Source organism: Psilocybe cubensis, chromosome 11, assembly GCF_017499595.1.
Source record: "Psilocybe cubensis strain MGC-MH-2018 chromosome 11, whole genome shotgun sequence".
Lineage (NCBI taxonomy): Eukaryota > Fungi > Basidiomycota > Agaricomycetes > Agaricales > Agrocybaceae > Psilocybe > Psilocybe cubensis.
The window spans coordinates 1473360-1485529 of record NC_063009.1 but is presented as its reverse complement, the minus strand read 5'-3'; the positions used below and the strand labels follow the sequence as shown (position 1 = coordinate 1485529).

Below are 12170 nucleotides of genomic sequence, written 5' to 3'. Positions count from 1 at the left end.
GCAGGGATACATTCTGGAGACTGGTCGCCTGTGGTAGAGAATGCAGCGAAGAAGATACGCTGGGGAATGCGACGAGATTGGAGGGTATGGACTTGCGCTGAGTAGTCATTTTGGATTGACGGGATGAGGGAGGGAAAATTGGAATTGGGGGCAGATGGATTGTGAGATTTATAGAGAGAGAGGTTGAATGTGGATGGAACGCGTGACAGAGGGGAAATCTGAGGGAAGATCTCTGAACGACAGGTTGGCGAGATCTGGTGAGATTGATGATTTCAACATTACCGTGTGCTTCAATTTCCTCTCGACTCGATAGCCCGCCGGTTTTGGCCGGCGCGAGTTGTCAGTCCTCGTGTATTCTGGGGTGACGGACTCTTTAGAGAAATGTCGCCAGCTTTCTCCTCCATAGCGTAACAACTCACGCTGTGGTCCTAATCCCTCCAAAAAGGAAAACTGCATGTTTCACGCCTGCATAAACGGCAGCTTAACTGGGACTAGTCTCTCTTTGCCCTCCCATGCCCGTCCCTCGCGTGTCTCCTCTAATCGCTCCCAACAATCAATTTATTTAAACTATTAGAGGCATTCCTGTATCGTCATGCCCTTTCAGGATCACCAGAAAGAAAGACATAGTCATGTTGTCAATATTAATCTACCAATCCATTCAAGTTCTGTGAGCATTCACCAGTGCTATATCATCCGTGCATCCACCTCCCCTTTCCAGATTCGCCACGGCACGGCAATCCTGTCAATCCACCACCAAAACTAGAATTCTACTCGAGAACTCTAATTCACGTTTGTTTTAATCAAGAATCCAACCCACCTCGATGGCTCATCGCACATCGGCCGCATTCGACATTTCCTGAACAGGACTCTACTCTCGCCCCTTGAGAAAAAAACACAAAAAAGACAAAACTATCGCGCCTGACCTACCGTCATCTGACTCTTTTCGCAAAGTCCGTTTTTTTACGCTGCTATACTCATCCACGTGTCCGCCGCTGAAATCCCTACTCTATACACCCAGAACCGCTGTGAGTCCTTACCGCTCCTCCCTCTATGTAATACAAGTTAATATCTACACAGCACAGCATTTCTTTTTTTAAAAACACCCACCCACTTCTGAGTTTCTCCCCCTTTCACCCGCCGCCGCCGTCCGACCGCGAATCCGCCCGTCAACGCCCTTCATCTGTCGCTTTTCTCCATTTACTCTGACTCTGACAACCAAAACGACAGGAAAACTCTCCCTCGCTCTCGCTCTCGTGCACCCCATTCGTTCGTTGGTTTTTGTCCGTTTTTCGTTGATTGCGTTCATTAAATTACCATTCATTCATTTTCGTCCATTCATTCATTTATATTATTTATTCACTTGCCTGCCTCACCTGCCTGCCTACCTGACTGGCTGGCTGACCTGACTGGCTGGCTGACCTACCTGACTGGCTGGCTAACCTGACTGGCTGAGCAATGCTTGCCGGTCTATCGGCATCAATGCGTCGTGCGTCTTATCTTCGCTATCACTTCCCATTTCCCATTTCCCATTTCCCATTTCACTCCACTTAGACTCTCAGCCAGTCAAATATCTACCTGCCACCGCCGCCCGCACACACACGCATACGCACACGCACACGCGCACGCGCACCGTCAGTCACAATTTACTCTGCACCTCCACCCACTCAGTACCCACCCGTCAACACCGCGTCTTTTGTTTTTGTTTTTTGGCACAGGAGCGTAGTAACGCTACATATCCATCCAAGTCCGCCAATGACAGTGCCAGCGCCAGTGCCACGCGCAAGGGGGATCCGCCAATCGCCAACGGCCAATGAGGAAGGAAAGGAACGGAAAGGAAACCGTGAGCGTAATTGATAGGACCGTCAATCCATTGACCAATCCTGGGGCCCTGATCATCAATTGAATATTGAATATTAACGCGTAACGTCTTTTAACCCTTTTCCTTTTCCTTAGATAAGATGCGTTTGCGGGTTGCGACTCGTGTTCGTGCTCGTGCTCGTGGGTCGTGTTCGTGACCCTTGTACGCTGTACATTTACCAGTAACCAGCCAGCCAGCCAATCGAATCCTATGTAACCTCCGACGCCGACATGGTCTTCGCCCTCGCCCTCACCATTACCACATCGCCCATCGCCCAATAAAATCGCGAAACGCGCTGTGGGTATATAAAAACGAGGACGAGGACGGCGATGAAAGGAAGCCATCTAACATCTACCATCCACCATCCACCATCATCCAATCATCTAGCATACCATCCACCATCCACCACCTACGATCCAATCATCCTGAACCTGAAGGCCTGACCCGTTCCCGTTCCCGTTCCTAATCCCGTTCCTAATCCTAAATCCTACATCATCATCACCACCCATCATCATCCTACGACTCGAAAAAGGTAGTGTACCCCAAATTTCCCGTCAATCTTCTCCTTCTACTTCTATTTCTACCACCGATTGGCTTTCAGTTTAGTTTCAGTTTTGGGCTGCTCTGCTTCGAGCTTCGAGCTTCGAGCTTCGAGCTTCGAGCTTCGAGCTTCTCTTCTGTTCTTGGTTCTTCTTTTGCCTTTTCCTTTTCCTTGCCTTTTCTTTCCCCTTCGCTTTGCTTTCCCGTTTCGCTTTCCTTTACCCCTTCGCTTTCCTTTACCCCTTCGCTTTCCTTTACCCCTTCCCTTTCCTTTACCCCTTCCCTTTCCTTTACCCCTTCCCTTCGCTTTTCTTTACCCCTTCCCTTTCCTTCCCTTTCCTACCTTCAAGTCCTCACCCCACCTCGCCCCTAGTCAGCTAATCAGCTAATCAGATATTCAAACTAGTCCAGTCGTCATATCGACATCACGTCCCATCTATAACCCTGCATCCTGTATTCTATATCCTGTATCCTGTATCCTGTATCCTGTATCCTGTATCCTGTATCCTGTATCCTGTATCCTGTATCCTGTATCCTGTATCCTGTATCCTACATCCTGTGATCGATCCCAAACGAGAACTTTAATATATATATTAAATTCCAATTAACAGTGACCAAGAACGAGAACGAGACTGGAGACTCGAGAGTCTAAATCAGTCCTCCGTCCTCCGTCTTCATCCTTAACATATTCCTCGTCCAGTCCTCGCGATATATATTCAAATTCAAGTTCAGGTTGTTCGTAAATTACACGCGTACATGTGACCATTGACTTCTCTCTCTCTCTGTCTCTCTCTGTCTCTCTCTCTCTCTGTGAGTGTCTCTAATATCAGCCGACAGCGCGGTTAAATAACACTAACACTAATAGACTCGAGAATCGAGGATTGAGGACCCGCTGACCTCCTTCTTAACATAAGTACTATAGTACCCTGACCACCGACCCGGCACCCGGCGCAGTGTGCAGTGCGCACGGCTCGGCACAAAACGTGAGCTTTTTCCCTCCCTCCCTCCTTCCCTCCCTCCTGTATTACTTGTATAGCAAAAAATAGCACATTCAAGTCAACGTAGTAGTACGACTATAGATATATCTATCGATATAGCTTTAGATATAGCTGTAGGTACAGATATAGCTTTAGATATTGATATAGATATAGCTGTAGATATAGATACACATATAATATTATAAAGGGGAACAGACCTTTTTTGAGGGCCTTGACCTTGAATTCAATGGAATCATCACATGTACATCCAATTGTCAATTGTCAATGGCGGTCAAAGAATCAAGGTTAATGCTGGTTAATGAATGACCCAAGAATGACACCAAGTTTTCAGGTTCAAAGTTCGAGGTTCGAGGTTCGAGATTGTTTATAGACTTGTACTAGTTAGTTTCTGTTCTGTTCTTTGACATGTTCCTAGTTAGTTTCTGTTCTGTTCTTTGACATGTTCATGTTCATGTTCATGTCTTGTTCATGTTCCTGTCCCAAATCTGAATCAAATCCCAATGCTCGGACGCATTCGCATTCGCATTCGCGTTCACATCCACACTCACGAGTTGACTCTACATTTATCGTATTCATATTCGCATTCAAAATCAACATCAACATCAGCGCGCGCCGCGCACGGTAGAAATAGCACAGTGCCCTGGCACCTGGCGTCCATGATCCATCTGGATTCTGCGCCCCTGCCGTTTTGATTACGCAAGGATCAAGGATGCAGCATGGCGCGGCCACTTGTAAAAAAAGCTAAAGAAAAAAAAAAAATCCAACGCAACGCAATACAATTTTGACCGACCAAGACGAGGATCAGGACCTCTGAACCAGCCCGCATTGCTGCCATGTAACTTAAGCTAAGCTTATACACTCGACAGGGCACTCATTCATTCATTTCAACCCTTTCAATTTAATTTCAACCCTTTCATTTCACAACTTTCACAACTACAAGCCCTTCTATTAACTCAAAGCATCAAAGCAAAATTACAATTCCCTTTTTCAAATTTTCAACCCCCATACTCTTTTTTGTGTGTTGCCACCCCGTCTGTCTGTCCGTCCGTTCATTTACATACGATAGAACGTCGATCACACGTTATCCGTTATCCATTATCCGTATGCGTATGCGTAACGCAATCGAAAGGCAACCCAATCTACTCGATGGCTTGGACACCATCATACGCCGGCAGACGTGTACAGGCCTCCTCCCATGTAATATTCCCAAAGACGAGGTCCGTGACAACCGCAATGACTTCGTCGATGGATCCTATTCTCTGGTCCATCGTATCTCGCTCGCTGTAAACAAAAACCGATAAAAAAGAAAGGAAACGATCAGCCAATCAATAATCAAAACACAATCAAGGGGGGAGGGGGGAACAGATAGTGGCTCTTTCGTGGAAACCAAAACCAAATGGAAAGCAACCCACCGCAGTGTCATTGTTCTGTTTTGCACGGCTGTATTTGGAGAGGGAGGACAAGATTAGGTATCAGAGAAACGGTTTAAGTCATCAAGACGGATGGAACGGAGTTTGACGTACAAGCAAAGTCCAGCGTGACCCCAAACGGCGTACCGAGCTCATCATTGCGGGCATATCGTTTACCGATGGATGTATTCGAGTCATCAACGCGCGAAAATACACCTGCCTTGCGCAGTTTCGAAGCTTAACGTTTTTTTTTTTCGTTTTGAAACCAGCCAAGGACCACCCAAGAGAGAAATGAAAGACGAAAGAAGAAACAGATGCCGTCAGTTGATAAAGTCAAACCAGATGGGCGTACAATAGAAATAAAGAGACGCACAAACTTCCTTGACCAACGGGTCAAACTCCTCTCGGGCACTCAAGGGCACGATGAGAACCTTGGTGGGCGCAACTACGGGCGGGAGTGACAGTACCTGATGCGGTGTATGTAAGCTTCATTCTAAATGGCAGATATTATTCATATACGCACACCACGTTCAACGTCTTTCTCTCTGCTCCAGAAACTATGCTCGAGTAAAGTATACAGAATGCGACCCAGACCAAAGGAAGGTTCAATAACATTAGGGGTAAATTCGCGTACTGGTTTACGGAGATTGAGCAATTTTGATGGCCGTTATTTCTGCTTTTATGACTCACTTGACTGTTTTAGTGTCTTCAACTCGATGGTGAGCACCTCAGGAGTAACTTCAAACTCCTTTCCTTCCGAGGATGTGATAACGGCTTTTCTGTGAAGAATTGGTCAGCGATTCGTCATTATCGAGAACCAACGTGTTTCCTACCCTTGAGCGAGCTGCCCTTTCAATTTGACCAGCCCCTCCTGATCCATTGAGTCTACAATCTTCTGAATGACGCCAGCGTCCTGTTTGTATGTCTTCCCAAGCGCCTTCTTATTCCACTCGGGCACCTCCTTCTCAGTAACAATTGGCTCCTTCAAAGCTTGACGGACAACCAAAGGATGGCCAGTTTTGTTGCTGTGGACAGTCAAATCGTAGGCAGCACGATCGGCGCAACCCACACATTCGGTCCAGCCAGTAGAGTTGTGGATTTCCGCGTCCCAGCAGTCAGTCGCGTAATGGGCCATCTCGTTTGCCATGTGCTGCCTAAACCGAAGCCTCTGTGGATTGATGCCGATCTTGACGAGGAACTGGTGGATTCTAGCAACAAAGTAGCCGAGGGTTTCATTTGCGATGATACCCTTATCGACAGCCTCTCCGACAGTCATCTCAGTGGTAGTGTTCTTGCCCGATTCCTGGATGTGTCGATCCAGCAGGACAAGCTTAACGTCGCGCACTTCACCAAATCGCTCGTGCTTCTTATCGTCAGGGTCCACGTAATGCTCGATCTCCGCCATCGTGAACTCGCGGACACGGAGCAGACCTGCGCGTGGTGAGATTTCATTTCGGAACGAGCGTCCAATCTGGGCAGAGGCAAAGGGTACACGGCCGTTGTTGAATTCCAGCAGGCGCGAGAAGTTGAGGAAATGCCCCTGAGCGGTCTCAGGGCGAAGGTAACTAACACAATAGTTTAAATTGAAGCGAGATGGTGTTCAAAGTCTGGATGACTTACCCGGGATGTTGGCCAGTGGGTCCAATGCTGCTCGCGAACATAAGGTTGAACAGCTGAGGCTCTCCGACTTCATTGTCCGTGTCTGGATTTCGCAGGTCGTGTTTTCTGCAGAGTTCACCGAGATCGGCACCAGAGTAGTTATCGAGCTTCAGAGCGTTTAGCCAAGCGATCGCGAAAACAAAAAGAACTGACAACTCACCTGAGCGAGAATAGTCTCATACTCTGCCGCAACTTCATCAGCTAGCTTGACCGCAGCACCCTTTGCAGCCTTCTTTTTCTTCTTCTTGTCGTCCGTGGGGGGAGCAGCAGCCTGGCCACGCGCTTCCTTGTCACCAGCTAAGCGAGCTTCGAGCACGTTTTTGACAAGATGATCGGCGCGGAGAACATCGCCAGTTTTTGTGTCCTTGACCATCCAATCCGCGAATCTAGCTACGTGGCCGGAGGTTTCGAAAACGGGGGCAGGGGTCATAATTGTGGTATCCAATTCCAACATATGTTCTTCGATAATGAAATGTTTCCTCCATTCCGCGATGATGTTTGCCTGAAGAGAAGAGCCGGGGGGACCATAGTCGTATAGACCAGCAACACCTGTAATTGGATTATTAAAGATAATACGTTGCAGAATCTATAATCGCCACGTACCTCCGTAGATCTCAAAAGCGGGAGCATAGAAGAATCTACGGTTCAGTAAGGCTTCAAGCCGACCCTTATCGAAGGGGTGTACCGTTTTGTTGACTGAGGTGGTCATATGTCGACGATGGAGGTATAGATAAGATGGAGGTCTGATACGAAAACCAAACCAAAATCGCATAGAAAAGTTTTGTTGCACCTGTACAACTTTATCGAGTCATTCGGGAAATCGGCTAAACTAATTGCCAATTTCAAATTCCGACAAGAATATAATGCCTTGGCCTTGACTTTGTCCTCGCTTTCGTGTTCGTCGTTTTTTCGTCATTTCCTTGGAAAATTGAAGGAGTGTTGCTTGAAAACGACCAAATTGATAACCACAGAGGCCTAACATCAAATGTGAAAAAATACACGAAAGATCGCCGTTGTTGAAAATACCTCCCCTTTTCAGACTCGGAGTTGACTAAGTCCTTGCTAAGTGATCCGCTCATTGAATGAATACAAATAGTCTGACGACACTCTAGACATCTAGTATACCATCATTTGGGAAAAAACGTCATTACTGTTTGAATCTATGGTTGAGAGCGACAGACTCGATGTTCAGTAACTAAGTCGATTCCGTGGTCGGCATTCGGGCTGTAAAAATGACAGGACAGCACTATCGGGCATTCATAGCGCGCAATGTTGAGCAAGGAGATGCCCTAGATATATATCAAGCAATTTAATGAAATCGAGTGAGGTTCTTTCAAGCTCCTGCCGGTGGAACCTGAAAGACACAGTCAACTGACTCGAAAGTTCATAATTCATCTCCACCAATACTTTCATAAAATATTTGAACTCCGGAGCCAAGTTGAAAGCACCAGTGGATGGTTATTCAGTTTTAAATTCTTTCACCGAGGGTTCTAGAACTCAAAATGCACATCAATCTTTATTGTGGGATGAGAAATTAGTTGGGACATACTTTAAACTTTAAGCCAGAAAACAGTGTCAGTTACTCTCCCATCAACACGTCTAATGATTGGATAAATTTTGATCCTGGAGCAGGCAGAGTTTCAGGTCTAACACTGCACAACGGATTGTGAATGTATTTCTGTTGGACAGTAAGATATCAACTTCCCAAAATCACGTATCAGGAGCTGTTGGGAAATAACCACAATCTGTGGAAGAAAAATGTCAAAGGAGGTGACTCAGAATACTTACAATGCAACGAATTGACGTACAGAAAAAAAATGGGAAATTCATTTTGCGAGAGATGCGGATCGAATCTCGAATCTCGATTTTCTTAATAGTCGTCGCGTTAACTCGAAATGAGTCCACGTCCACAGCTAAGCTTCTGTCAAGTTTAAAAAAAGTTAGTCCTGGAATCACGCAACCCCGCGACACATATGAAGTGACATCAAGCGCGAGAATATTAAAGATGACATACTGGAGGTGAGGCATTTGTTAATGAAGTCCTGCCTCGATGTAATGACAGCACAGCATTGAACGACCGTGAGACTGCAGGGCCCTGTGATGAGGGGCAAGAGGGTGGAACCTAGATAATTAAGCCAACGAGGGTCGCAGTCTATCCTTGCATTGATAAATTGTCGCGTAGCGGCGTGTACTCCCCCATGCTGCGCGCATGGTGGATGCCATGCCGTTTTCATAAGCACATAATTAGACTCAATTAGACGCGATGGTCGGGACACCTTTGGGGTCAGATAGAGAGAAAGAAAGACCAAATAACGTCATCTTGTGCATTCAAGACGGCGTATATCGTACTGATTCGCGTATTCTTTCGATGAACACCTAGAAATGATATGCGCGTCCGCGTCAACCCTTTTCCTCGAGGTCCCTAGATTCCAGAGAGGCTGCAATAGCTTGAATGAGATTTACAGCGCCACTGTCTGGCTGGTGTCCACTGTTGATCTTCGGAAAGAGTGTTCGAGGCGCACAGAAGCGAATTGAAGATCCATTTAACTTAAAAAGCTGAAATGAAGTTTAAAACAACTTGCTGATAAGTATGTACATAAATTGAAATCTCCGATTAAATTTTAACCAATAATTTTAAACAATTATTTTACTAATGTTAAGCAAATATAATTATAGCATTCTTACTATATATTTTCATCATTTTATTTGGCATTTACGTTGATTTTTTAAGTTGATTTACGACGCCCTGAAAAATGAAGCCATGAAGTTGATGAACTGATCGACGTTTTAAACTATGTATCGACGTAATGAAGTATTCTCGAAGTAATGCAACTAGAGAGCCAGAAAGCCCAAAAAAACAGTAAAACCAAAAAAACCAAAACCAGGAATTGAAAAGTGGTAGAACTTCTCGAACGGAGTTCAAGATGAATGAATGAGTGAGCAAATGGAAGGTGTCCATGATGTTAACCGATGAGTGGCGATATGGTGTGGGTGTCCAATAATCTATGAGTGAGCTGACGCGTGTGATGTGGTCATATGCGAGTTTGCCGTGGTATGAGATAGTTATTAAAGTTGAGAGCCAGAAAGTTGTTGGGACTTCGCGCCGTTTAAAGTCCAGCGGCCACCATAAGCAAAGTATACGTTCCCTCCGTTCATTGCTTCAGTCGAGTCGTGCTAAAAATGACTGAGGTTCCTTTGCATGGCATTAGGGCCGCGGGAGATCCATTCGTCAGGAGAGACACGTTCATCCGTGTTATTGGAGAAAAGAAGGTTATTTTCTGGGACAAATGCCCATCTTGTAGGATCGGGAGGTGGAGTCGAAGTCACTGCTCTCAGTTCGTTTCCTGTATTGTGGAACGGAATTCAGTTGTTGAAAAGGCTATTTGACATGTTTGGCATCGGACTCACGAATGATATTATGTGTGAAATGGTCGAGGTTCAGGTCATTTTTATCGTATCCGAAAGGGTCTGACACACACACATTTATTTCTGGAACGGATTCAATGAAACTCGCAACTCACTTTCAATTTCTTCACCAGCGACAAGAAAGCCGAAAAATATGAAGCTCTATGAAGGAACATTTTAGTTATAGTATACCGGATTTCCATGTCAACTCACAATGACGGTAGTGCCAGGGATTGTGATCCATTTCAGTGTGGACCAAATCTGGAAAGGCTGTAGAGATGATCTCTCAGGGAATATTCAAGTCTGGTTAGGAAGTGACGTACTAAAGCAAGGCAGTATAGCAAAGTGACAACCCAAAGATGTATGGAGTAACTATAGAAATTCTTAGAACACCGTCATAGCTTCTCAACGTTACTCACGAGAATGGGATTGGCGTGGTCAGAATACGCTCCAATCCAGTGAGACTATCCACCAGTTGATTCAAGGAAAATAACAGGGTGTCTAGAAACGAGCTCATCAATAAAGTGAGCGGCACGCTGACGATTAATCCGCTTACTGGTAGTTGGGACGTCACATATTTTACGGTTTTGAAGTGAGGCAATATAAGAGCTCTAAAAGATGGTGAGAACAGATTATCCGACAAGGACGACAAAAAGGTACCAAATATAGCGACAGTTCTAGAGGCAAGTTGTGCGATATAGCTTCGTTGCGTAGTTTTGCTCGAATCCGGGCACCTTTCTTCCCTTTAACGTCCTTGCCTTTCTCTGTAAGCCATTTTACAAGAAGGGAGAATGGGAAAATATCGAAGACGCTGTATTTAGGAGGCATATGTGCGGGCATCAGGTAGCTTTCATCGTGCTGTGACAAAATTATTCGCTCCTTCTCTTTCTGGAGATAGGTCGACACCGGGGATGTCACACCGCCGCTGTAGTATGAAGACCTCTTCCCAGCAGGACCAATTGACACAGGAGGCGGTAGAGAAGTCGGGGACGTAGCAGTGTTTGTATTGCGTTGGTGAAGAACCGATGGCATAGGGGCAATGGTAATCGTAGGTTGCCTCCCCGGATTAGCTGCGGTCAAGCCATTTGGATACGCATTCTCAGATATTGGGCTACTGAAAGAGTTGGGAGCTGGGGTCTGGGGAGATGGCAAAGAAATATCTTCGCTGAATACGGACTTGTCGGTGGGGGACGCTGGTAAACCAGCTGGCAAAGCGTATGCCGGTAGGAATTTGACGAGGTAGTACAAATCCCTGAGATACAATCCTCAGATGCAGAAAAACGAATAACAGAGGAAGTCCTACTGATAGTAAATCCCATCTTCTCCTCTCAAATAATGCTTGATAGCCACCGCAAATGCCTCGAGAAGGTTGATAGCCGACTTTTTCTCCACTAAAGACCTGGCCGCAGCCTCCTGTTCACTCATTCCTTCCGCAGGTGGTGCATCTACGAAATGAATTAAACACCACTTCAGCAGCTTGTGCGGACATGAAAAGACTTACTGGGAACATGGAACCAAATGGTACGTGCCATTGTTCGGCTGGCTAGAATAACCTGCGACCACAATCTCCTTCCTTCATTGTAGCGCTCGAAAGATGACGTCGTCCGATACGAGATAATGAAACCTAGGACTGTACCCACGCTAAAGAATAGGATTAGTGCCAAAAGTCACATAGGTCTCGGAATGCGCATACACAGTAAGTAGGGTTGCCTGAATGAAGAGCTTATGACCATGGTGATTGAGGACGGTGATAAGGGTCGACCAGGCAGCAAAGAAGATGAGTATATGCCAACACCGGAAAAGCGCTGTGGCAAGCAAAGCGTTCACAAAGGAAGCCCCAGGACGTTGTCGTGGAGCAAACCTGCTCGGGTCAATCGCAATTTGGCAGTTTGCTACTAGTACGTCACTCACGGGTCAGGAACACGGAAGCCGGTATGCGCGAAGGTCTCTACTCTCTATCCATCCCATCGCAGACATAAGCTTATCTCCAATACTGACTGAAATGAAAAAGGGCGCAGAGACTCACAGAAATTGGGGTCGCAGGCTCGACCACTGGCTGATTGACGGACATAATATGAACTTCAACTGCCTGAAGGTCGTGCAAAAAAGATATTAAAGGATATTAGTAGTGAGTAAAAGGGAAAAGAAAAGCCTTGATCTTGTCCCCCGTTTCGTTATTATAACGCTGGTGACAAGATACCTTTCGCTTACAGCAAATCAGCGCGACAGTCGATGTAAGTATATCTCCATGTTGCCATCAGGATCATATTGTCAATTTTTACTTGATTTACCGAATGTTCG

At 46.0% G+C, this 12170-nt stretch overlaps 2 protein-coding genes across 2 annotated transcripts; both read right to left on the bottom strand.

The window, feature by feature from the left end:
* Positions 1–4535: 4535 nt before the first annotated feature.
* JR316_0011588 (Putative glycine--tRNA ligase) lies at positions 4536–7173 on the bottom strand (the record flags this gene model as incomplete). Its single annotated transcript, XM_047897235.1, has 10 exons — positions 4536–4677; positions 4809–4836; positions 4920–5042; positions 5179–5272; positions 5329–5438; positions 5496–5584; positions 5639–6370; positions 6426–6571; positions 6625–7013; positions 7068–7173. 10 exons carry the CDS (start codon positions 7171–7173, stop codon positions 4536–4538), a joined length of 1959 nt encoding a protein of 652 aa, XP_047743644.1.
* A 2465-nt stretch (positions 7174–9638) lies between these two features.
* JR316_0011587 (UPF0187 protein) lies at positions 9639–11401 on the bottom strand (the record flags this gene model as incomplete). The annotated part of the gene is made up of 10 exons (XM_047897234.1): positions 9639–9808; positions 9873–9932; positions 9986–10031; positions 10083–10130; positions 10193–10241; positions 10289–10370; positions 10426–10480; positions 10530–11121; positions 11173–11314; positions 11371–11401. 10 exons carry the CDS (start codon positions 11399–11401, stop codon positions 9639–9641), a joined length of 1275 nt encoding a protein of 424 aa, XP_047743643.1.
* Positions 11402–12170: the final 769 nt, after the last annotated feature.